This window comes from Myotis brandtii, unplaced genomic scaffold (genome assembly GCF_000412655.1).
Source record: "Myotis brandtii unplaced genomic scaffold, ASM41265v1 scaffold521, whole genome shotgun sequence".
Lineage (NCBI taxonomy): Eukaryota > Metazoa > Chordata > Mammalia > Chiroptera > Vespertilionidae > Myotis > Myotis brandtii.
The window spans coordinates 2,688,930-2,712,865 of NW_005369870.1; the positions used below are offsets into that span (position 1 = coordinate 2,688,930).

Consider the following 23,936-nt stretch of genomic DNA (forward strand, 5'->3'; position numbering starts at 1 on the left):
CTTATAATATATCCCTCACAGGTAAGAGGGACTACTGTACAAATGTGCTCATGTATTGCCATAGATGGACTGTGTTTCAGGCCTCTAAATTAACTCTCAGCCTTCCAAGAGCAGCTGACACAGTATAGATACTCAGCGGATATTTTTTAACACAAGCGAGTTTAGGAATAAATTTTAAATGTATTATATCTATTATCCCATTAATACCAAGCCACAAGGAGCCTTCCTCCCCACTCCTATTTTATTCCAGTTTCAGTGTGGTAACGATCAAAGGGCGGGAGATTGATGCTGTTCCTTCTACTGATGGGGTCTGATCCTCTTCTTAGGGTCAAATTGGTATGTAGACTGGCTGATCTCTTGGGCACACATTTTTATCCTCTGCTTTATACCTCTCCCCACACAGACCCTCATCCCTTCCTACAAAACAGATAATGACCTGAAAAGCAAAGACATCCTTGACCAGCGTATCCCCAAAGACAAAACTGGAGCCAGCCACTGTGTAGTTCAGGAAAATCTAAAAGAAAAGAGAGAGAGAGTGAACAAGAGTGAAGCCAGGTAGGACACAGAGGAACATTTGATCAGACTCAGGCATGATTAGGTCCTCCTTCTGTTACTGAATGTATCTCTCACAGGTAAGGGGGGACTACTGTACGAATGTGCTCATGTAGGCCATAAATGGACTGTTACTGAAGTTGGTCTCCTTTTGACAAGATGGGGATAGGCTGTATCTCCATGAGCTACTCACTGAATGACATAGAACTCGGCAATTCAGTTCTCTTTATTCATATGATTAGTTGTACCCTAGTATACTCTTTCCTTTCCCACCAGATCTCCCACCACCATCATTAACAAGACATAGTCCAATCTCTGCATGCCCCCCCACCCCCAAATCTCCTTTCTCTTGGGTTCTGAAAGAGCAGAGCCCTCACATTCAATTTCTCATACCTGAATCTGGTCTCCCAGCCATTGAAATGCATTAAATCCAGGATCAGTTCTGATGACCAAGATCCCAAAAACAAATTGAAGACCCAGGCCCCAAAGCACCGTCCTCCAGGACACCTGGGACCAATAAGAACTCCCGTTATTCCAATGTGAGTTCTAAACCCTACTTGTCCATTACCTGGTTGGAATTTTAAACATGGATTCATGGTACTCTGGATGAAACCAACCAAGGATGTTAACAGGAAATCTGGGGTAAGATCGAGTAGGGAGCAGGGGGAAACAGAGTGGGGTAATATTTAAAGAGCCACATATGTCCATATGATTTTTAAAACTGTGTCTACATGTTAGATGACACACATGCATACATACATATCCTATATAATAAAAGGCTAATATGCAAATAGACTGAACTGCAGAACGACTGGTCGCTATGACATGCACTGACCACCAGGGGGCAGATGCTCAACTCAGGAGCTGCCCTCTAGTGGTCAGTGCGCTCCTACAGGGGGAGGGCCGCTCAGCCACAAGCTGGACTCAAGGCTGGCGAGTGCAGCAGCACTAAGGATGTCCAACAGAGGGCACAGGCCAGGCTGAGGGACCTCCCTGAATGCACGAATTTTGTGCACCAGGCCTCTAGTATACAAATAAAAGCATCATAACCAATACTTTAATATTCCTATGTGCAATGCAAGCCGATTCTTTATTGTATTCTATTTTCTTCCTTTTCTTTCTTTCTTTTCTTTTCTTTTCTTTTTTTGTTTTTTTTGTTTTTGTTTTTGTTCTTTCTTTAACACTGGCCTAGATCCACTAATTTGATATCAAGGCTCATTAATGGATTATAACCTACCATTTGAAAGTAAGTGGTCTACAGCCTCTGAGAACTTTAAAACTTCTCTTAGGAGCAAAGTCATCAAAAAAGCAAATTCCAGAGATTCTAAAGAGTTTAGTTCTATGCCATTGTAATCAATACTTGACACATGCAGTTTGTAATCAGTAACAAACAGGCCTTGGCCCACCCTGCATACCCCAAACTCACTGCACTGTGGTGTTTGGAGCAGGCAAAGAGGATGAGGATGAACATGCAGATTCCTGCAAAGGACATCAGCTGCTCTGGCCTTTGGGCTGTGTCTAGAGCTAGCCACAGGATGAGGCCAACCAAGGCGACTCCAGCGAACACCCTGAAGAGGGAATGCCAATACCATGTCATCAACTCAGTGAATGAATAACAAATAATTAACCTTACCTCTAAAAAACAGAAGTTCACCCCAAGGGTAAATGAAATAACTCAATAGATTAGACACAAAGACATCTCTTGAGAATCATTCATCCAGCAGTTTCCTAGCTAGCAGCTCCCTCTCCATTCCTTGTACTCCCAGAATGAAGCTGAAAGAGTGCAACCTGAGGATGCAAAGCACATGAGTTCCTTTCCTCAAGCTTCCATATCAGTAAGATGTGAGATAAAGACTCATTCTTTATGCTTGTACTAATGAAAAACTACAGTATTTTAATAGAAAGAAAAGTATGCATGGTCCTCCCCATGAATCTTCAGGCAATTTCCAACCACTCCGAGGGCCAGAGTAAAGGCTAAGCCACCAACCAACCCCTATGGTCTTATGGTCCTTTGATGTACCAAACATGCTGGATCAATCAATGCACAGACAGGTTTCCTCACATCTGAGTGTTGGAGTCATTTCAGTTCGAGGGAAAAGAATTAGAAGGGGGAGCACATATGAAAAGAAAGCAAAACAAAAAGAGTACTTTGTCCACTGAGGTGTCTCAGGAACAACAACAAGGATAACAAAATGCATTACAAGGCAGGGTTGAATTGTGGAGCTGTTCTTACTGTGAACTCTTCTCACTTAAAGTGAATAAAATATGGCTTCTAGAATCTATCCTGCTAATGAATAGTGTCATTTTAGCTTTGTCTCCTCAGTGTCAAATAAATCAATGATCCAAAATTTAGGTTGTAGTCTGGTGTGTTTCTTCAAATAATTGCTGTTACAAACATTCTTAACACCTATTCTCTGTGCGTCCATTGGAGAATAGGCAGAAAACAGGAACTCTATAGAGAGTTCTAAAAGTTATTTTGTCACTAAAAGTCACTATAGAGAGTTCTAAAAGTTATTTGTCAGCCTAAAAGTTATTTTGTCACTCCAGGCCTGTGTTCAAAGAATATGCACATGCTATATAGTTAGTTAGATGAGCTATGGCTGCTATAAAATCCAGTTCAGTATTTATTGAACAGTAAGTTTGCCGGTTAAGCTCTAAAGAACTGTAAAAGACACCGGTGGGGTGCGAGAAATCTAGGGGACTAGAAGAAAAAAAGCATAAAAAGTATCAGGGAATTAAGGGAGACACATACCAGTATGACCATCAAATCAATTTGATAGCTTAATGCAGCTGTAAGCCTCTTTGTTTTGATTACTTCATTGCAGAAAAGTATGATTTTCCTTATTTCTGTCATAAACCCTGACAATAAACAGATGGAAACGCTTCTCTGAAACTTAACCCTTCCTGCCCCCCTAGCAATGTTGATACAAGAGGCTACAAGAAACTGGACGGAAGTCCAGTGCTCAGAGGCCTGTTGTTATTTGCTCTCTGAGCATTGATTTTGAAAAGTATAGGTGAGGGTCTGAGAGACAGCTCAGGAAATGTCAAAGAAGAAAGGGGGACAAGTTTGAGCGACCAGGGATATTGAGATTCTTAACTCACCGTTTCATCCAAAGCTTCAGACAGGAGTTTTCAAAGGGCTTCAGACATCTTGTTAATGTTTTACCAAACACACTTTTCAGAGCGCGGTGAACCAGGACCAAGAGCACCAAGCACGTGAGGACGAACAAGGCCAGTGCCCTCTGGAAATCCAAGATGCAGGCTGCCAGGAAGTAGGCAGCATAAGCTAAAAGGAGAAGGGGCAGAGTAAGGATCAACAAGTCAGAGCTCCCCAGGGGCAAATGAAGCTCTAGTCACGAATGTCTGAGACTTAAAGCAAGAAAAACCCTCCAGCGATGTTGCCCCCCAGCCTCAGACCCAGCTGCAGTTCTCAAGGCCAGGATAGATGGCTGGTTTCTTCTTGAGGATACCCAGGGAGAGTCCAACTTAGTTTGAATACTGCATGTTTTCACTTATCTTTAACTCCCTTGAATTTACTCTGATATCCTTTTTCAGAGTAAATTTGGAGTGCATTTGATCAGTATCCACCATTTAAACACTCCAAATGTCATCTTTTCTAAAGCTTTTAACCTTTCCTCTTGAGCAAAATCATATAAACACTAGGAAGAATATCAGGTCCTCGAAATATGTCTTTTATTATAACATTGATAAGATGCCATAGGAACTTAACTCTTGTTTATATCAATTAGCCTCTGGTAAAATTGGTTCATTATACAGCACTCCACTTCAGGTGACAGAACCCATTGACAATGTTAAGTGAGGACTTACTATACAGTCCTCATCCCATAGCTCCTTGACTGACCCCCAAATATAATTTTTGTTCTCATCATCCCAGCTGCCTCTAATATTGACATCAAAATCCCATACATCACTGACAATATATATCAAATAGAGGTTTGCTGTTTTAAAAAGTATTTTAGCCCTAGCTGGTTTGGCTCAGTGGATAGAGAGTTGGCCTGCGAACTGAAGGGTCCCAGGTTCGATTCCAGTCAAGGGCATGTACCTTGGTTGCGGGTACATCCCCAGTTGGGGGTGTGTAGGAGGCAGCTGATTGATGTTTCTCTCTCATTGATGTTTCTAACTCTCTATCCTTCTCCCTTCCACTCTTTAAAAAAATCAATAAAATATATTAAAAATATTTTATATCATTGATCTTACTAGCAAATAAGTAGTGTATACTACAGGTTTCTCTTGTAAAGACTATAAAGACCATGCCCTACATTGAATCAAGACACTAAAACAGACACAAGCCCAGATTCTCTGAAATATTTAAGTCTATCAAATAATTTTGAAAAATAGTTTATGCTCAGATTTTACTTATTCCTAGAAGTGCAACTCAATAAATATAGTTCAGATTATTTACTTATAAATAATTCAGATCTATACATCAAATAAAAAAAGATCAATTTGTGAATAAAGTTGTATCTCATTTAGAAACATCTTGACACAAGGTCACATTCCTAAAATGATGTGTCTCTCGCTTACAGGAATTCTCAACACCTCACCCGAACAGAACAGGCCCAGCAGGATCTTCTTGAACAGGCTGGCATGTCTTTTGCAGAAACTTCTTGCCCTGGTGAAAGGTTGTAGTAGTCTCCCCCTGGTGAGAACCCAAAAATTAAGATACAAAAGTTACTCCATCCCATTTGTGTCAATTCCAGACCTTAGATGACCTGGCCTGAGGAAGAATTTTCTCTTCTCCATGAGGAAATTATTCAGCCAGGGGGACATTAGGTAGAGTCCCGGCAATGCCCCAAAGGCCACATCGCAATGGGCAGTAGGTCAGAATAACCCTACCCAATCCAGATATTACTGGCAATATCTCAGTAATCTCCTACCACAGAGGTGGACACTCACATCAGGGAGAGACTCCTGGGACCTATTCCTTTCCTGTTCCCTGGGGACCAGGCATTGCTCAGTTTCCAGATTCAGAAAAGGGCCTTTTCTTCTGAGTAGCAGCTTTGACCATTCCTTTCTAAAAACCACACAAACCCATAACTCTGAACAGCCAATCAGATGTGCATTGACAGACTGGCAGGAAAACACCAATAACCCCTGGGTGGGCAGGGCCTGAGAGAAGATGCCCAACAGGGAGGACTATTCAAATTTGATTTAACATTTATATAGCCCTTCCTATGTGCTGGGCTCTTCCTAAGTGTTAGGTTTCCAGCAATTGAGTTAACTCTGCTACCTTTCCAGGCTTAATAAAGAATGTAGTGAATAAAAAGTATTGCTTAGAAAGGTGTCAGATACCCAAAGCACATCATTATCTTTGGGATGTCATTCACAAACACATCAAGGAAAGAATTTATTTTTAACACTAGTCTTCCCCTATGTGCCAGGTATATTTGATTTGCTCCTCTAGATCCACTCTCCACCTTGCTTTGTGCCCAGGGAGTCTTACCCTGTGGACTACACCTATAGGCTCCCATGCCCTCTGGCTTATCTAGTTGGGTTCTACCAGGGGAACCCAGAAGGGGATCAGAGTGTAAGAAAAGACTGAGGTCAGCATACTGAGATCTTCTTTATCTGACTCTCTTGGGTCCTCTTACATCTTGTCCCTTCGGGCCTAGAATAGTAACGGTTTACTGTTGCTGGCCTCAGGTTCTTGCACTGTCCTTCCTTGTGGTTCCACTACATCTTACACACATCTTTGTAATGGTCTCTTTGTACAGAAACCCTTTTCTAATTATCCTAACTTAAGTATTCCATTTGTTTCCTGTTGGTACTCAAACTGATACACTAGGTAAAGCTGATATAAAATTATACCCAGTCACATGCCAGATCAGCAAGGTCACTGCAAAATAAGAGTGGGCATCCACTAGTCCAGTGGTTCTCAACGTTCTGGCCCTTTAAATACAGTTCCTCACGTTGTGACCCAACCATAAAATTATTTTCGTTGCTACTTCATAACTGTAATGTTGCTACTGTTATGAATCGTAATGTAAATATCTGATATGCAGGATGGTCTTAGGCGACCCCTGTGAAAGGGTCGTTCGACTGCCAGAGGGGTCGCGACCCACAGGTTGAGAACCGCTGCACTAGTCCAAGAGTGAATATATGTCACCTGCCTGGAAAAGGTTTTTGCCATCACCTTGTAATCAGACTTGATCATTTCCTGGGAACTAAAGTTCAATGGGTACTACCAGAAATCAATTAAAGAACACTCATTTCTGCAAAACCCATTAACAACCTGATTCTAGAATAACAAGTTGGAACTGGACCTCTGGTTTAAAAAATTAAAACAAAAAATAGAAAGGAAAGCCATGAGGGGCATCCAACTGAAAAGAGGAACCAATTGAGAAGCAGTGCACAGAAGCATGTGAGCAGGTATTCATGATCCTGGCGTCCTGCTTGGCCCAGGATCTTGCTAATACCACCAAGCTCTTTACTTTACATAATGGTAGCGTTTGAGGGTTAGTGTTATGTTATATCAGGAAGCTCAATTTAGAAGTAATCTACCTGATAGATGCTGAGATTCCACACCTTGCCCATAACTTGTTTGAAGCATGTGCCCACTGTTAAGTTCTCCCGGTATGTACATGGGAGGCTTTCCAGATATGGACTAACAACAACCCTCTCACTTATAGGCTTACTGCCTGCAAGCTCAAGTGACAGAGCAAGAAAGAGTAGGGTAAGGATGATAGGCCATGCTAGCTGGACATAACATTAGAGGACACTACAGGTCAGGCCTAGCAGTAAGAGTGTGCATGCATTTTCTCAGAGATCCTATCCACAACATGAGGAAACCCTCCTAATTAAGGGAAACAGAATTATGGAAACTCCTAGGGTCTGGGTACTATCATTTCTCAATTAGAGGAGAAAGCTTAGGACAGCTTTCTGAAAATCCATCTCCAGTGACTATTGACATTGTGGTCCTGGGTGAATCTGCTGCTTTAGCTTGAAGAACTAAAAAGAAAGGAAATGAGCCAACCCAGAACCAAATGATGGTCTGAGAAAAGAGTGAGGGCCTCCAGGCAGAAGTGATCAGAATCTTTTCAAAGGCTTAAGGGATTTATTTAATGAGGATATGAAAAGAATTAGTCAGTGGGTACTGTACTTGTACCGCTTTGCCAGATTCAAAATTATGTACACAACTAGTTTCAAACTGGATGGGCAAGGAGAGCTGGGTGGTGTTGTACAGGGTTTGAGAAGTTATCAAAGTGTCCAAGGGTCTGCCGAAACTGGTTTGGCTCAGTGGATAGAGCGTCGGCCTGCAGACTTGGGGGTCCCAGGTTCGATTCCGGTCAAGGGCATGTGCCTGGGTTGCGGGCACATCCCCAGTGGGAGGTGTGCAGGAGGCAGCAGATCGATGTTTCTCTCTCATTGATGTTTCTGACTCTCTATCTCTCTCCCTTCCTCTCTGTAAAAAATCAATAAAATATATTTTTTTAAAAAAAGTGTCCAAGGGTGACTGAGTCTGAGAAACAAAAAGCTTATCAATAAGCCAAAGTGGAAATCCAAATACTAGTAGGAGTTGGAAAACCCAGGAGAGCAAGAGAAAGGTCTGTCAGAGGGAAGCCAGAAAACTTACACTGGAAGCAGCCTCTGTGCACCTGGGGATGACCAGTTCTGAGACCCATCAGCCCAGGTAGAGTGAGAAGGCAACCCAAACCAGAACGCAGCCAGGTGCTTAGTTGCTGAGCTGTGATGGATGTATTGTCTTGGAGGGAACTCTTCCTCCCACTGTATCCAAATCTCTGCTTGCTGTGGCCATTTCAGGTAACAGAAAACATCAGATCTTCACACTAAGACAGGAAGGACCTATGTGATGGGATTTCTAACTAGCCCTTCAACCCATCCTCTTCTTCCTTCCAGAACTCTGTTCTCTCCAAGTTAGAGGTAGCCGTGGCTCTGACAGACAGTGAAATCTTCCCAGGTAAAGTGTCCCCTCTCATTAGGGAGAGTCATGACTACCTTTTGAGCCAGCCCCTTTAGTTCTGTTGTTAGCAGAGTTTCTCCTGGTTTCTATTCATCATGGACTTCCTGTGCTAATAGAGTTTGCCCTTATTTACACCTTTTAAAAAGATCTCAATAGGAATTTGAAGACAAAGGAGCTCTGGCTCATTCAGCTATTGATATCAGGTTCAGGCCCTAATGAGAAACAAAATAAAGAGGAGTGAGGAGAAGCTCCCAGCAAGGAAGGGCTGCCTAAAATTCTTCACTTGGGAATTGCACTGGCATGTAACATAGGCTGCAGGCACCCTTCCCAACCTCCCTCCTGGTAACTTGTACAGCTCACACCCACCTACCTATCTTGCCATCCCCACCCATCCCTACCAGGCTTACCACCATCCTCCCAGGAAGTCAGAACAGTTGCTCTGATAGGGCAGCCAGAAGACACAGCAGACATAGTAGGAGCAGTTTGAGAGCTAAGAGAAAAAGTGAAAAAGAGAAATGATCTTTAGGCAGGAGGAGAGGTCAGTGATATTCAATGATGATAAAATCAAGCAGCATAGCAAATGAGAAGAAGATGCTAGATTCGGCAGTGAAGAGGTCACTGGTTCTGTGGGAGAGAGCTGTTTACAGGAGAGTGACTGGGTGAAAGCGGAATTGCAGGGGATTGAGTGAGTGTGAGCATATATGGACTACTTTTTTTTTTTTTTTTTAGGTTTGCCTGTGAAGAAAAGAAAAACCAGATACTGTTTATTAAGCACCTTTTACCAGACCTCACCAATCATCCTCCCCCCAACCACAAGGTTAGTTAGGTGTATGAGCAAGGGAACTGAGCCTGCCAGTAGGTGGCAGAGTTGGGATTTAAAATCCAGATCTTTCCATTACTCCATGTAGCTTCTACCTAGAGATGTTGAAAGGGCGAGGGCTACGCCCTCCATCATGCCCCAGGGTAAGGGCTACGCCCTCCATCTTACCTTGGCCACGTGCTTGGCAAGGAGCTTCTTCCCGGAAGTCTAAGCCTCTGCTAGCCACACCCAGGAACAAGACACCGACTTGCTCCTGGCCAATCGGCAGAGCACAGTCCTTTCTCCTCCCCTTACTCCAACCCCCACCTATAAAACCCGTCTCCACACAGAGTTATCTCTCTCGGCTTCCTGTCGCTGTGTCGGCAAGGTCGGGGAGCCGAGCTAGCTCGAATAAAGACTCTTATGCTTTTACATCGGACTGGCTGGCTCCCTGATGTGGTTTCATGGGGATCCTGAAATCTGGGCATAACAGATGTAAGACTAGAATTTCAGAGGGATCATCCCAGAATTCAAAATGTATGATTGCTAAGAGAGCAGAAGAGAAGAAGCAGGTAACCATGCCTGTGATTGCTGAAGAAGCTCTCACAAAGGAGAGGAGACGTGAACTGATAGGAAAGGAAGGGGAAGAAGTCTGCTAAGTGGGTATGTTGCAGGCAGTTAGAAGAGAAGGTTGGGGAGTCTCCGGAAGAGGAAAAGCATACTTGAGTGAGCCTAGCATTTTGAAAGAATAGTATGATTTTCAGTTGCTGGGAAGCAGGGAGGATGTAGATGGATGGTGGGAAGAAAGCTGGTAAAAAGGGACAGAAGCCAGGTCATGGAGATTACTGGTATATGCCATGGTTAGGAATTCAGGTATTATCTTGTAGAAAATGGAAAGCCATTGTAGAAGGTATGCAAGGTAATAATGTGAGCAGATGTGTGTTTTAGAAAATCACTCTGATGGCAGTGGGGCGAGAGATAGACTGGGGCCATAAAGGAAGTAACTGAGGGTGCAGGGGAGATTGATATGAGAGGTGAATGGCACAGATGTTTAGGAGAGAGGATTAATATCAAGTGGAGGAAAACTGGGATGATAATGAGGTTCCTGCCATGCATGCCTTAGTCATTCACCAAAATAGAGAATATAGGAGGAGGAACAGACCTAAGGAGAAACAGACATGAGGAGGAAATGTGAGTTTATTCATCTTTGTGTGCCTAGAGCCCAATCTGGGACCTGAAGTAGTATGGAAGCCTCAAACCTATGCTGATAGGAGTTCGGTTGCAATGTTTGATTTGAAGTATATATGTGACATCTAAGTGTTTAGATGTTTGGCAAGTGGTCGGATATATAGGGATGAAGCTTAGAACAAAGGTACAGACATCCGATATGGTTTTATGAATCAAGACATTACATATAGGAGTGAGAAGAGAAGACAAGTGACAGACCCTGGAAAACTAAAATAAAGAATATCCAGAGAGGTAGGAGAATGAGGAGGGTGTAGTGTCACTGAAATCAAAACATTAGTTTCAAGGAAGGAAAGGGTCAGAAAGGTCATGCTGCAGAGATTTCCAATGAAGTGTGTGTACATTGAACTTGATAAGTAGGTTTTTATTGCTCATCTGAGTAAGAGAATTTCAGCTGACCAGTGGTAGTGAAAACTAGGTTACATGGGACTGAGAAGTGAATGGACAGGTGATAAAATGATGTTGCAAATAAATCCCACTTTTCCAAGAAACTTGGCCATGAAGGAAAAAGATATCATAAGGTTGAGGTAAGGTTGAGTTGTTTGTTTGCTTATTGTAAGAAGAAAAACCTTGAGTACATTTATAGATTGAGGAAGGGTCTAACAGAGAAGGAGTAACTGAAGATGTAGGGGAAAGAGGGCTCTGTAGAAGGGGATAGAGAAGGATGATAATGAAGTTGGCTTCAGACTTAGGGAGAGTAGGCCTTCTGATAAAGGAGGGAAAAAGATAAGGATTCATGCAGGTGGAGGTACATTTAAGTTGGAGCATATAGGAAGATAATTTAGTATCTAAACAAAAATAGTAGTATGGAGTTTATAGCATGTAGAAGTAAGATGTGTAAACAAACAATAGTAGTATAAAAACTGGAAGGAGAGATACAGAAGTATACTATTATATGGTTCTTATACTTTACATGAAAGGATATAATATCACTTGAAGGTATACTTGTAAGTTGAAGGTATGTTATAAACACTAAAACAAGCACTAATATAACAAAAACAGAGTTGTAGCTAATAAACCAACAAAGGAGATAAAATTGAATCATTTAAAATATTAAATCAACCTAAAGAAAGACATCAAAAGAAGATAGGGCATAACAAGAGGAAAGGCATTAAAAATAAAATAGAAAGACATCTCATGTTTATGAGTCAGAAGAATTAATATTGTTAAAATGTGCATACTACCCAAAGCCCATCTATGGATTGAACACAATCCCCATCAAAATACCAATGGCATTGTTCACAGAAATAGAAAAAACCATCCTAATATTTGTATGACACCACAAAAGACCTCAAATAGCTAAAGCAGTCATGAAGAAACAAAACAAAACCAAAGACATACTTTTTTATTTCAAACTATAATACAAAGCTATAATAATAAAAACAGTATGAACTATATATATAAAAGCCTGAGCGACCATTACACCTGGATGACTGGCCAGTAGCTATAACGCCCACTGACCACCAGGGGGCAGGCATTCAATGCAGGAGCTGCCCCCTGGTGGTCAGTGCACTCCCATAGTCAACCTTCCATGGCTGACCAACCTCCTGGGGTCCCTCCCCACTCCACCCATGGCTGGCCCTGATCGCTGGCTAGGCCGAGGGACCCCACCCATGCTCAAATTTGTGCACTGGGCCTCTAGTATGTCAAGATACATAGACCAATAGAACAGAATAGAGTGCTCAGAATTAAATTACCACATATACAGTCAACTAATATTCAACAAGGGAGCCAAGAACACCCAATGGGGAAAAATAGTCTCTTCAACAAATAATGTTGGGAAAACTAGATAAACACATGCACAATAATGAAATTGACCTCCTATCTTACACTACTCACAAAAATTAAGTCTAAATGGATCAAAGATTTAAACATAAGACCTGATTCCATAAAACTCTTAGAAGAAAATGCAGGTGAAGAAGCTCCTTAACATTAACCTTGGTGATAATTTTCTGGATATGACACCAAAAGCACAAAAAAGGAAAGCAAAAAATAAACAAGTGGAACTACATAAAACTTAAAAGCTTCTGCATAGCAAAAGAAACAGAATGAAAAAAAGCAGCCTACAGAATGAGAGAACATTCTGCAAATCATATATTGCATGAGAGGTTAATATCCAAAATATATGAAGAACTCATACAACTCAATAACAAAAAAAACAAACAATCCAATTTAAAAATGGAGAGAGGAAACTGAATAGACATTTTTCCAAAGAAGATATCCAATTGGTCAACAATGAAAAGAAGCTCAACATCAGTGATCATCAGAGAAATGCAAATAAAACCCACAATGAGCTATAACCTCATACCTGTTAGAATGGCTGTCATCAAAAAGACAAGATATATAACTAGTGTTGGCAAGGATGTGGAGAAAAGGAAACCCTTGTACACTGTTGGTGAGAATGTAAATTGGTTCAATCACGATGGAAAATAATATGGAGGTTCTTCAAAAAATTGAAAATAGACCTACCATATTATTCAGTAATTTCACTTCTGGGTATATAGCCATAGGACCCACAGGAAATGAAAACAAAATATTAGAGAGATGTATGTGCTCCCATGTTTATTTCAGCCCATCAGTGGGTGAATGGATAATGATGCGATATGAATATATAGGGTATCTCTAAAAAATGTATATACCCTTTAACAGCTAATAGCTCAATTTTGAAAGTAAAATGTATTTTAATAAATGCTGCCTTTATAATTATTCAAAATGTGTGTATACATTTTTTGGGACACCCTGTGTATGTATATATAGATAAACTCAGAAAGAGTAATGGAAAGAAAGAGAAGCTAAAATCAGTTTACATTGCAAGATCAGATTAAGGATTTCCTGAGGAACCAAGAGCAGAAGTAAGAGAGGATAAAGATGGGTCTGAGTGTGTGTCCTGAAAATGGTTGACCTTTAATCACTAAAACTTGTCAATTCTATTCTAAAAGTATGTCTGGGATTTATCTTTCCTAATCTATTCCCACATATCCGTGTTTTTTAAATTGAGTTTTAGAGAGAGAGGAAGGGAAGGGGAAAGAGAGAGAGAGAGAGAGAGAGAGAGAGAGAGAGAGAGAGAGAAACATTGCTATGACAGTGAAACATGTGGCATGCCCCCTACCAGGAAACTAGCCCGAGACCAGGGCATGTGCCCTGATAGGAGTGGAACTTGGCAACCTTTCGGTGCACGGGATGACACCCAACCAACTGAGCCACACTGGGCAGGACAAAATCTGTAACTGGCTGTGATCAATTAATTGTAGGTACCATTGCACTTGGACCAGCCATGTCCATGTTGATATATATCAATTTGTATACAAAAGTGACTTTCTGAAGAAGAAAATAGAATTTAAAATTTTAAGCTTGTTTTCTCTGTGAAGTCACCAAGTTAATTCTTAAAAATAAAGAAAAGAAAACAAACAAAAAATAACTCTGTATTTGGGATTATTACCTTTAGAAACTATTCAACAGCCTCTTCTAAGCTTCTCAACGTCTGACTTCTGCACTTTTTTATAAATATCCAGATCCTTTTCCACACCATGCAACATGGCTTCCATCTGACCCACTTTATCCAAACAACTTTCTTAGACATTACTTCTGGGACCAAATCCATGAGCAAATTCAAAGATTTTTCTCACTCCTACTTCCCTGACCCCTGTCTGTTCAGACAAAATTGTGAACTGTGCCTTCATTCTTGATACTTCCTTCCCTTTTGACTTTCAAGGCTCTACATTTTTACTTTCACTGTTGTCCCTCGTGGTGGTCCTTCTCTGCCTTTTTTTTTCTTTCTGATTTTTCTTTCTCCCCATCCCCAAATTTGAGTATTCCAGAAGAGGTTTTGTTTGTTTGTTTGTTTCTTTCAATGATATGGGTAAGTTAATTTCTAAGCCTCAATTTTCTAATTGATAAAAAAAAGGGGATTAAAATTAGTATCCACCTGTTGTTGTAAAAATTAAATTAATTACATAAAGCATTCTGCACAATACTGAGTACTCAAAAGATGTTAGCTATTACTATTCTCATTGTTGTTATTTTTGTTGTCAGTCCAACCAACTCCAATTATATATCGCACAGGTTTAGATACAAATAGTTGTGCATATGTAACATCAGGTGGCTGTGCGTCTTATCGCTACAATACGACCATGAGCTTCCTGAGTCCAGTGGCCACAATGAACCCACCCTAGCTCCTTAGGCCTTAACTAAACCAATTCCAGAACACACGTACCTGTGGTGAGTGGAAGGCCCCAGCCCATCCGGGGGGCTTTGTCCTTGCTCTTCAGTCCTCCTGGGTCCCTCAGGATTTAATCCTTCTTCCTGTAAGCACAGGTAGAGCTGGGTCAGTCATAGGGCCCTGCCAGGGGTGATGGGGATTGGCAGCAGCCAAAGACCCTACAGAAGGCTACACAGCAGACCTGAAAGCTCTGCATGAACTACTAGTGAACTGGTGGGTTACCGTGAGCTCCAGCCCTGGGTTGTCTATGCCAGTCTTCATTGTGGACAAAGCAACGGCTTCTCTTCCACTTGTTTTCTCCAACTCCTGTTCTCCTCAACTGCAAAACAAATCCAGGGCCAAGGCTGAAAGATTGGCCAGTCTGTAATGTGGGACTAGGGAGAATTTTTAGGGCCAGTTACCCACAGAAAAAAACAAAACTAAAAATCTTTAGAGGTTTAGCTGATTTCTTTAAGAACTTAAAATTGGGAAGATTGGAAACATAATTTTAATATAATAAACAATGAAATACAGACTTCTGTTTCCTATTGTGAATAGGCAAGGAAGGGGTAATAAGATAGGAGAAGAGAAATAAAGGCCAGAAGGAATTGAAATGAATCAGTGGTTCACTCAGGTCCCCATTAGGTCCCGTAAGGAGTCAGAGGGCAACTACTCCTGTTAACCTGGGAGAGGCCCCACTGACCTGTGCCGGGTAAGAAGAAAACAGAAAGGGAGGCAGAGGGCTGGGAAGGCTCCACATCCCAGCATATTGCTGAGAAAACAAAGATTAACAGGCTTTGAAGTTCCTGACTATATTGTAACACAAACATTGTTTTTGTCCTGGTCGGCGTAGCTCAGTGGTTGAGCATCAACTTATAAACCAGGAGGTTATGGTTCGATTCTGGTCAGGGCATATGCCTGGGTTGTAGGCTCGATCCCCAGTGAGGGGCGTGCAGGAGGCAGCTGATCAATGATTCTCTCTCATCATTGATGCTTCTAACTCTCTCTCCCTCTCCCTTCCTCTCTGAAATCAATAAAAATATATTTTGGAAAAAAATTGTTTTTGGACCATCTAAGACAGCTCCTCATTAGTTAAATAAAAGAAACCTACACTTAGAATAGTCAGCATGAATGTTAATTATCCCAAATAAAGACAGTTTTAAAACAAAATGAGAGAATCAAGAAACTAAAGCAACATTTGAGCCTCACTGTACTAGTAAGCAATCCTAATAGACAAACATTCAAATTTATAAACTTATTCTGAGATGTTTCTTTACTTTGCAGAAAGTTAACTTACCCCATGAAATGTTTTTTTTAATGTGATCTCTTCAAGCATTAAAATGTAATTTCATTAAACACACACAACAGATTTTTGCTGTGTAAATTAGGACCTTCCCGCATCGTCAGAGAACAACCTGAATTTGATCTAAATAGGATCAATTAAGGAATTTAGCAAATCAGGTTCCTACCCTCCCCAAACCCCCTTTCTTACACCAGCTTCTGAGATTCCTTCTGTCTCCTCAGGGAAGGACGGAAAGAAAAACTCAGCTCCCAGAGATCCTGACTCTGAAGGGAGTCCTCCCCTGTCGAGGAGAAGTGCAACTCTCAAGTTAAACATTTACATATTTTAAAGACTGTGTTGTGGGGTCAGGTCTAAGAGTTCTGCAGGAACTCCCAACTGGCATATCAGCAGAAGCTCTGTCCAGCACTGAACTAAGAGAAAGGGCTCTGCGCTCGGGAAATGTATCGTGTTGTATGGGAAAGACAATTACTAGAAAGAAGGAAAAACAGAAAGCAGGACTATGCAGGATTCAATGCCAAATGATCGCTAGGAAGTACTAGGAAGTCTTTCATTAATCCATTCAACAAATATTTATGGAGTACTCACTGTTTTGGGTGCTGAAGATAGAAAGATGAATGAAACATGGTCTCTGCCGTGAAGGAACTTACAAATCATTAAGGGAAGACATGTGTCAGAAAGGTTCACGGAGTTGGTAACATTTGCCCTGAGTCTGGAAAATCTTGAAAGGTAAGTAGGGGATGAATGATGGAGAAGGGGAAAGATGTACCAGCAGAGAGAGAAACTTGAACAAAGGCACAGAGGTGTGGCCTTCTCTGACATGCTAAGGAGGCTGCAAAAATTAGCTAAAGAATGGAGAGACTTTTTAGAGGAATTAAGAAAGGACAAAATAAAGAAATTAGTTAAGAAATGGGGGGGGGCGGGGGGATGCCTGCCCGGTGTTGCTCAGTGGTTGAACATTGACCCATGAACCAGAAGGTCGTGGTTTGATTCCCAGTCAGAGCACATGCCTGGGTTTGGGGCTCAATTCCCAGTAAGGGGCATGCAGGAGGCAGCCAATCAATAATTTTCTCTCATCATTGATGTTTCTCTCTCCCTCCCTCCTGCTTTCTCTGAAATCAATCTATAATAATAAAAGTGTAACATGCAAATTAGACCAGATGTCCTTCTGGACAACCTTCCAGATGAAGCCGGGGCTGCAGCCACAGGATCCAAGGCAGCCGCTGCAGCTGCAAAGGCCTACTCTTGCACAAATTTCGTGCATCGGGCCTCTAGTAAAAACATGTTTATTGGAGACACTACTGAAAAAGCGTTCAAAATGAAGCTAAGCATGTGTTGAAGCTAGGTATAGAGTTTATATTAGAGTTAAGACCTCTGTTCCCTCTGACCAGAGGAAAGTCCCTTGAGGAAATTGTAGTAAGTGTAAAGGCAGAGAAACAACAGACTGAAAATTCCGATTTCCTCATCATTGACTGAGCTAATGTTGAATGGATATGTCACATTATATTGTTATCTGCTAAACGAGAGCACCGATTTGGAAATTATCCTTCTTCCAGGACAACTGAAGAAATCAAAGCACCAAGGAGGAGTATTTGGAGGCCCTGCTTTTCCTCCCTTGCTCAATTTCATCTTGCCTTGGCACCAGCCAGGGTCATAAAACAGCTTTATCTAGGGGTGTGGAGCAGGCTATCTTGTAGAGTGATATAGATTTTTAGAGCAAAGTGGACCTTTAACATCTTCTGGTTAGCCGCAACTGCTCTGACTGTAGGTATTGTAAGTCATCAAGCGGCAGGCAGTTGCCTGGTGGGCATGGCAGAAGGACTCTGTGCTCTGCTGGTCATGCACTCAGGCCCAGTAAACCCAACAGCCTATTACACACCTCCCACTTTATGGAGATGATATCCAGTCCCTCTCTATAACCCTGACCTTGAGAAGGTAAAGGAAAAACAAAGGTCGTCCCAGAAACCTGACATTCATTTCCACTTAGATGACTCACTGATGTCTGGTCATGCACTCAGGCCCAGTAAACCCAACAGCCTATTACACACCTCCCACTTTATGGAGATGATATCCAGTCCCTCTCTCTAACCCTGACCTTGAGGAGTCTCCTCCCACACTTCGGTCGTCCCAGAGACCTGATGTTCATTTCCACTTAGATGACTCACTGATGTCTCAGCACCAATAAGTTCTAAACAAGAACTTTCTGTTATCTTCTCAGGTGCCACCTTCTCCCCTAGGTAAAGCATTCCTTATACTTACTACCCTCTTTCTTTCACTGCCCCCCTCCCATTGGCCCTTGCCCTCACTTGGCTTTGTGTTGGAGGTAAGTATGTGTTAGAGCTGGGTATAGAGTGTGCCTTGGAGCTAAAGCCTTTGTTCCTGCTCACCAGAGGGGAAGTTTCTCCAGGGAAGAGCTTGTGAAGGAGAAAAAAAAAAAAAAAAGACATGATGGGGCAGAATGCAAAGGGAAGCATTTAAAGATACATTTCTTCAAATGTCACAATTTTGAGTAGGGTTGACCCTGAATATCAAGCCGTTTGAACTACTGGGGGTATTTAAAATGGTTTAAAGAGGTGGTGATAACAAGTGTTTTCTAAGAACCCCAATATTTTTATAATGCCTAGAGGTATACAATTATAGTTGATTTATTTTTAATGTTTGCCATTTCTCATAGAATCCTGAAGTTTTTTAAACTTTACCTTCAAGAAGCTTAAGGTCTTTTTCTCTCTAGCTTTGTCCCTCACACAGGTTCCTTTCAGAGTAGTGAACGTGTGAAGGGTGTGGAACTAGAGAAGGGGAATGATAAATACCCCTCCATACTGCAGCACTGGGCTTGGCCAGTTCAGTGAGCATGTACTAGACAACCCGCTTCTTCAGCAGTTTTTAACAATCCCAGTTGAAAGATCAACCACATGTTATCTGCCCACAGAAAGCAGAATGAGAATATGGCAAGTCCTAAGCAGTTATAACCTTTCTGCTCTGCCATTAGGGGTTTCTATCTTCTTTCGTGCCCTCTGCTTTTACATCCTACTTTTAACCTCTCTATCTCTTTGACTCCACCTCCCTCCCTCCCTCTCTTTTCTCTGTCTCTTCCGCAAACCCCTTCCTCTCTATGTCCCATCTCTCCTTCTATTTAACTTTGCAGTGCTTCGCCTGAGAAGGTTGTGATAGAGAGAGCTCTGGAAAAATAGGCTGTAGAACGCCTGTGGGGGCCGTGTCAGTCCTTGCAGAGCAGAGCTGGTGATGGAGGCTGACAGGGCTAAAGGCCTGTGTGTCAGGGAGCAGATGGGTGAGCAGTCCCGGCTTTGTGATGGGAATGGATGAGGCTTATGTTCTAGAGACTTAGCATCAAGAACCACCTCCCACACTCAGTCATAGGGTGGATTAGAATCTTTATTCTCTATTTGCTGAACTTCCTGGAAGACTTTGATTTGGGTTCTAATTTTAAAAGCCTTACCTCCAGTAATTCTTATCGATTAATAGATGGCTAATTATTTCCCATGGCTAAATGGGTAGATGGACAAAGTCTAGCAAGTTGGTGGTTGTAAGCCACTCCTGACCCTCCCCGCAGATGCTCTAACTATATCTCATTGGTGAAAGTCTACCATTGATTGGGAAAACAAGTGATAAGGAAGTAATACTATTTATTATTAAGCATTTCAGGGTTTACCTCTCCTGTTTTGTTTTGTTTTTACTTTACCTTCAAGGCAGGATCGGAAAGATTTGGAGTCAGACTCCATGGGCACAGTGACCTCACTCCCAAATGATTAAATTAGAACAAAAGTGCAAGGAAAAAGAAATTGTATAAACGGTAAGTGCTTCAAAAAATTGAATAGCTAAAGTGTTAAGTTCCTAATGTAGATCTTTGCTTTTTAAAGCTATATTGTTCACTTATATTTCAGCCACTGAAATGCATTTCACACATTTTCTGATTCACTCCTGACCATGCACCTCTGAGGAAGGTACTATTGCCATCCCAATTTTCCAGACCAGGACACTCAGGCTTAGAGACATGAAGCAATTCACCAAACACCAAAGTGAGCAAATGACAGAACTAAGTCTGAGCCCAGAGTCCTTGCCCTTAACCACAACTATCTGCTGTTCATCCTGGCCCCAGCCGTATGCCTCTCTCCCCTCTTCCTGTTCTCATTATACCATCCGTTAATGTCCAACTCAGCTGATTTCTTTTTCTGAACGCCGCTGGCCTCCACTTCAGCCTCCAATGAACTCACTGTCTTCTTTTATTGCCTGAGCTACTCATGTGGCATCTTTTATATTTTTCTCTAATGCTGTTTGTCATAATGTTGTCATATTGTATTCTGGAGGGGGAAAAAGTTTGCATAAAAGTGACAGTACAATGCCTCATTGAGAATTGTGGGTTTTGTTTTGCTTTGTTTTAGTTTTAGCAAATTTCTTGATTGACTTTTTGGGTATGAAGCTCCATTAGAGCAGAGACCCAAGCCCCTAGCACACAGAAATTGTGTAAAAATTATTTGTTGAAAAAACAGAAACACCTAGGTATGTGCCCAGATATCTGGAGCAAAGGAAAGTGAGGATATCTGTTACTTGAGAAGTGTACAGCGCTTAGCATCATGCCTGGTACAAAGTAAGCATTCAATAGGTGGTGGCTATCTTGTTTTACATAAGTAATAGCGCAGGAATTATTGGAGCATCTTAGGAGGAGCAAGTAGAAAAGGGCAGGAGAAGAGAGAGGGGAAGAAATGGAGTAATATGTTGGTCACAGGGGCTCCATGTAAACTGCAGGCGAGTGAGGTCTTTTCAGAGGTGGCAATGGCCAAGGGACCATTAAGGAAAGGCTAGTTAACATTTTCTGTGCTGAGCTACAACTTCACCCTCCTTCCCTCAAGTCTTTAGTAAAATCTGTTACACATACAACTTGATGTCAGTAATTCTTGGAGAATTCAGGAAGCCAGGTTGTGTGCGGGGCTGCCAGGGAGCGGGGGCAGCGAGGTGATATATCTATACGAACAGCCCATTCAGCAGAGTTAGAGAATTTAGCCCAAGTATGCAGACAGAACCAGAGACAACAAGGAGAGAGGCCCCAATAATTTTCAGAAATATTGGGAGTGATGGTGATTAATCTCATTCTACAGGAGATGGGGGGTTCCTCTGGACTGCTGGGACCTGCCTCCATCCCCCATCCTTTAATATTTAAATAAAATATTTAAATATTAAATATTTAATATTTAATAATATTTAATAATATTTAAAGAAGGAGGGTAGTAAGTATAAGGAATGCTTTACCTAGGGGAGAAGGTGGCACCTGAGAAGATAACAGAAAGTTCTTGTTTAGAACTTATTGGTGCTGAGACATCAGTGAGTCATCTAAGTGGAAATGAATGTCAGAGAAACAAACATGTAGCCCAGGAGTGAGTTCATTGGATGTTCCTTCTCAAGGAACATCCAAGTGATTAACACTTTAGTCACATATACATTGTTATCATGCGGTTTATGTTATGTTCCCTTAGCTATATTATAAACTCCTTGGAGTAGCAACTATGACAAGGTGTTGAATTGAAACTGTATGGCTTTTCCTAATTCCTGTGTATTGACACATTGGATCCTGGCAATAACCCTCTGAAATAGTGTGGCAAGTATCAGTGTATTTCTCCTATTTTCAATATAAGAAAGTGCAGCCTCAGAGTGGTGACATCCTGTTCCCTGGGTTACAGAATCAACAATGAGTCAGGCCAACCTGGGGCAGTAGGGAGAGCCTAGATATATGAGAGTGCACCTGGATATCCACGTGAAATCTACCTTTCCAGCCCTACTCACGCTCTGCCCATGGAGAGCCACTCACACAGCAATCTTTGTCCTCTCTAGCCCCACAGAAATATTTGTCTACCAGCCCACAATCACATTTACCACCTAAGGCAAAACCTTTAGACAAGTTATTTCATATTTAAAAGGATGATAACAGAGGAATCTTCACAGAGCTGTGGAATTAAATGAAACAAATAATTCATTTAATTAAATGAAAATATTTGACACAGTGCCTGGCACATAGAAATGTTCCATAAATGGTCTCTCGTTTCTCTCCTCCCTTCTACAGCTCACTCTTCTTTCTCTATCTCGAAATGTAGGTTCAATGTTTGTTCTATCCTGCCATGTCCCTTATGTTTTATTGTACCTTTGATGGTTCCTGACATATAACTGATATCTGACCCTTCACCTAGGGGTAACCCTGAAGAGTGGGAGCAGGGGCTGGGCTGGGCTTAGGCTTGGGATGAGAGAGCCAGATAGCAAACCCCCAGCCATGTTTAAGGTACAAGGCCTGGGATCCAAAGTGGTGGAGCTAAATCTGTTCTCATGTCCAAGAGGTGACTTCAGAGCCAAGAACCAGGGGCAGCCAGGTCACTGGATGGTTTCAACACAAATACTAGTCCATGTGAAAACAGCTGTCAATGAAAGAGAAACACGATCTGGAAAGTTTGTTGGTGTGTTAGTTGGCTTGGGCTGCCATAACAAAATGCAATAGAATCAGTGGCTTAAACAACAGAAATTTAAATTGATTGCTCACCGTTCTGTAGGCTAGAAGTTCAACGTCAGCGTACAGCATGGCTGGATTCTGGTGAGAGCTCTCTTCCTGGCTTGCAGATGGCCTCCTTCTTGCTGTGTCCACACGAGAACAAGCGAGCTCTCTGGTTTTTCTTCTTATAAGGGGATTAATCCCACCAGGAGGGCCCCACTCTCATGACCTCACCTAACCTGATTACCTCCCAGAGGTCTCATCCCTAAAATATCATCACAGTGAGGATTAAGGCTTCAACATTTGGGAGGGAGGGAGAAACAAACATGTAGCCCATAACATAACAATAGGCAACTACTACAGTACAGTTTTTATTTTACTTTAGTCTGTACAATTTTGACCATTAAAGAGAAGCCTTTCAGAAACGTGACTTTCTTTCTAACCAAGTGAAATGTATACTTTTGAAAGCACAAAGTTCATTTTATTTACTGACACAAGATGCCGGCGACCAATACCAGCATGTCATAATTTCAAGAGTTTCATCAAAAGGTTGATGAGACTTGGGGACTCAACAGGGTTGAGTCACACATGAAGTCACCTGTTGAGAATGGCTAAAGGCATTTCCCCAAACCTGAAAAGGGATTATTGATTGTGGCTGCCAGACAGTTAAAGGGTATCTTAATCTACAATGTTATTGCCTCCTACTGGCCAAACACCTGAACAGCCGTAGGCTAATTCCCCCATTCTGACAATGGACTCTGTACCAAACCCTGACCCTTTGAAGTGTTTATCTCTGCCTCGCCTCAGGACAAGTAGTTGTGTTAAAAAGCATGGGATCCTGGGGACGAGGAGAACCTAAGACCTTAGACTTAAGATCTTGGATCTTAGCTCCTTTAGCTAAGCTGCTCCTACCCCCAAATGCCTTTCAAAATTATATCTCGTTTCCGAACTCTTTATTAGTCTCTGGGTTCCTATGTCATCTACGCACAGCCCCTTCTCCAGATTCCTGAACCCTTCTTGATGCTGGGACAAGAACCCCGGCAACAAAACTCAAAGCTACTTCACTCATCAGTTTACAGATCTCCTTATAAATATCTCCCCATATATTTGATGTAGGAATTGAAACAGAATGTTAAGTCTGTTTTTTAACAAGTTTGGAGCAGCAAGTTCTTTGCCAAAAGCACATTTCTTCTTGTCAAGAGCCATTGTTCCCTTAAGGGAAGTGAACATTATGTCTGCAACATTGACTCTCTTGTAAAGAGAAATTAGAGGGTACTCCTTTTCTCCTATGCACTAGGTTTAAATTCTTTGTCAAAAGAATACCTCTTTGTGATTAACACAATGCACAGAATGATAAGGTGCATTTCCTTAGGAAAATAACTGTTCAGATCTATTACATATAATAAATTA

The 23,936-nt window shown here is 41.7% G+C and overlaps 1 protein-coding gene across 2 annotated transcripts in view; it reads right to left on the reverse strand.

Annotated features, from left to right (window-relative positions):
* The window catches only part of SLC28A2 (solute carrier family 28 (concentrative nucleoside transporter), member 2), a 37,664-nt gene extending 14,635 nt beyond the window's left edge, over positions 1–23,029 (reverse strand). The window contains exons 1-8 of one of the 2 annotated variants that reach the window (XM_005877521.2): positions 22,578–23,029; positions 14,980–15,076; positions 14,752–14,840; positions 5,118–5,212; positions 3,655–3,838; positions 1,979–2,120; positions 946–1,059; positions 437–514 (exon numbers count right to left, since the gene is read on the reverse strand). In XM_005877521.2, coding sequence (XP_005877583.1) covers positions 437–514; positions 946–1,059; positions 1,979–2,120; positions 3,655–3,838; positions 5,118–5,212; positions 14,752–14,840; positions 14,980–15,018 — 741 coding nt within the window. In that variant the 5' untranslated portion in view covers positions 15,019–15,076; positions 22,578–23,029. Of the gene's footprint in view, positions 1–436; positions 515–945; positions 1,060–1,978; positions 2,121–3,654; positions 3,839–5,117; positions 5,213–14,751; positions 14,841–14,979; positions 15,077–16,228; positions 16,295–22,577 lie in introns of those variants that run through there. The other variant, XM_005877522.2, reaches the window with a different exon arrangement.
* Between the last annotated feature and the right edge of the window lie 907 nt (positions 23,030–23,936).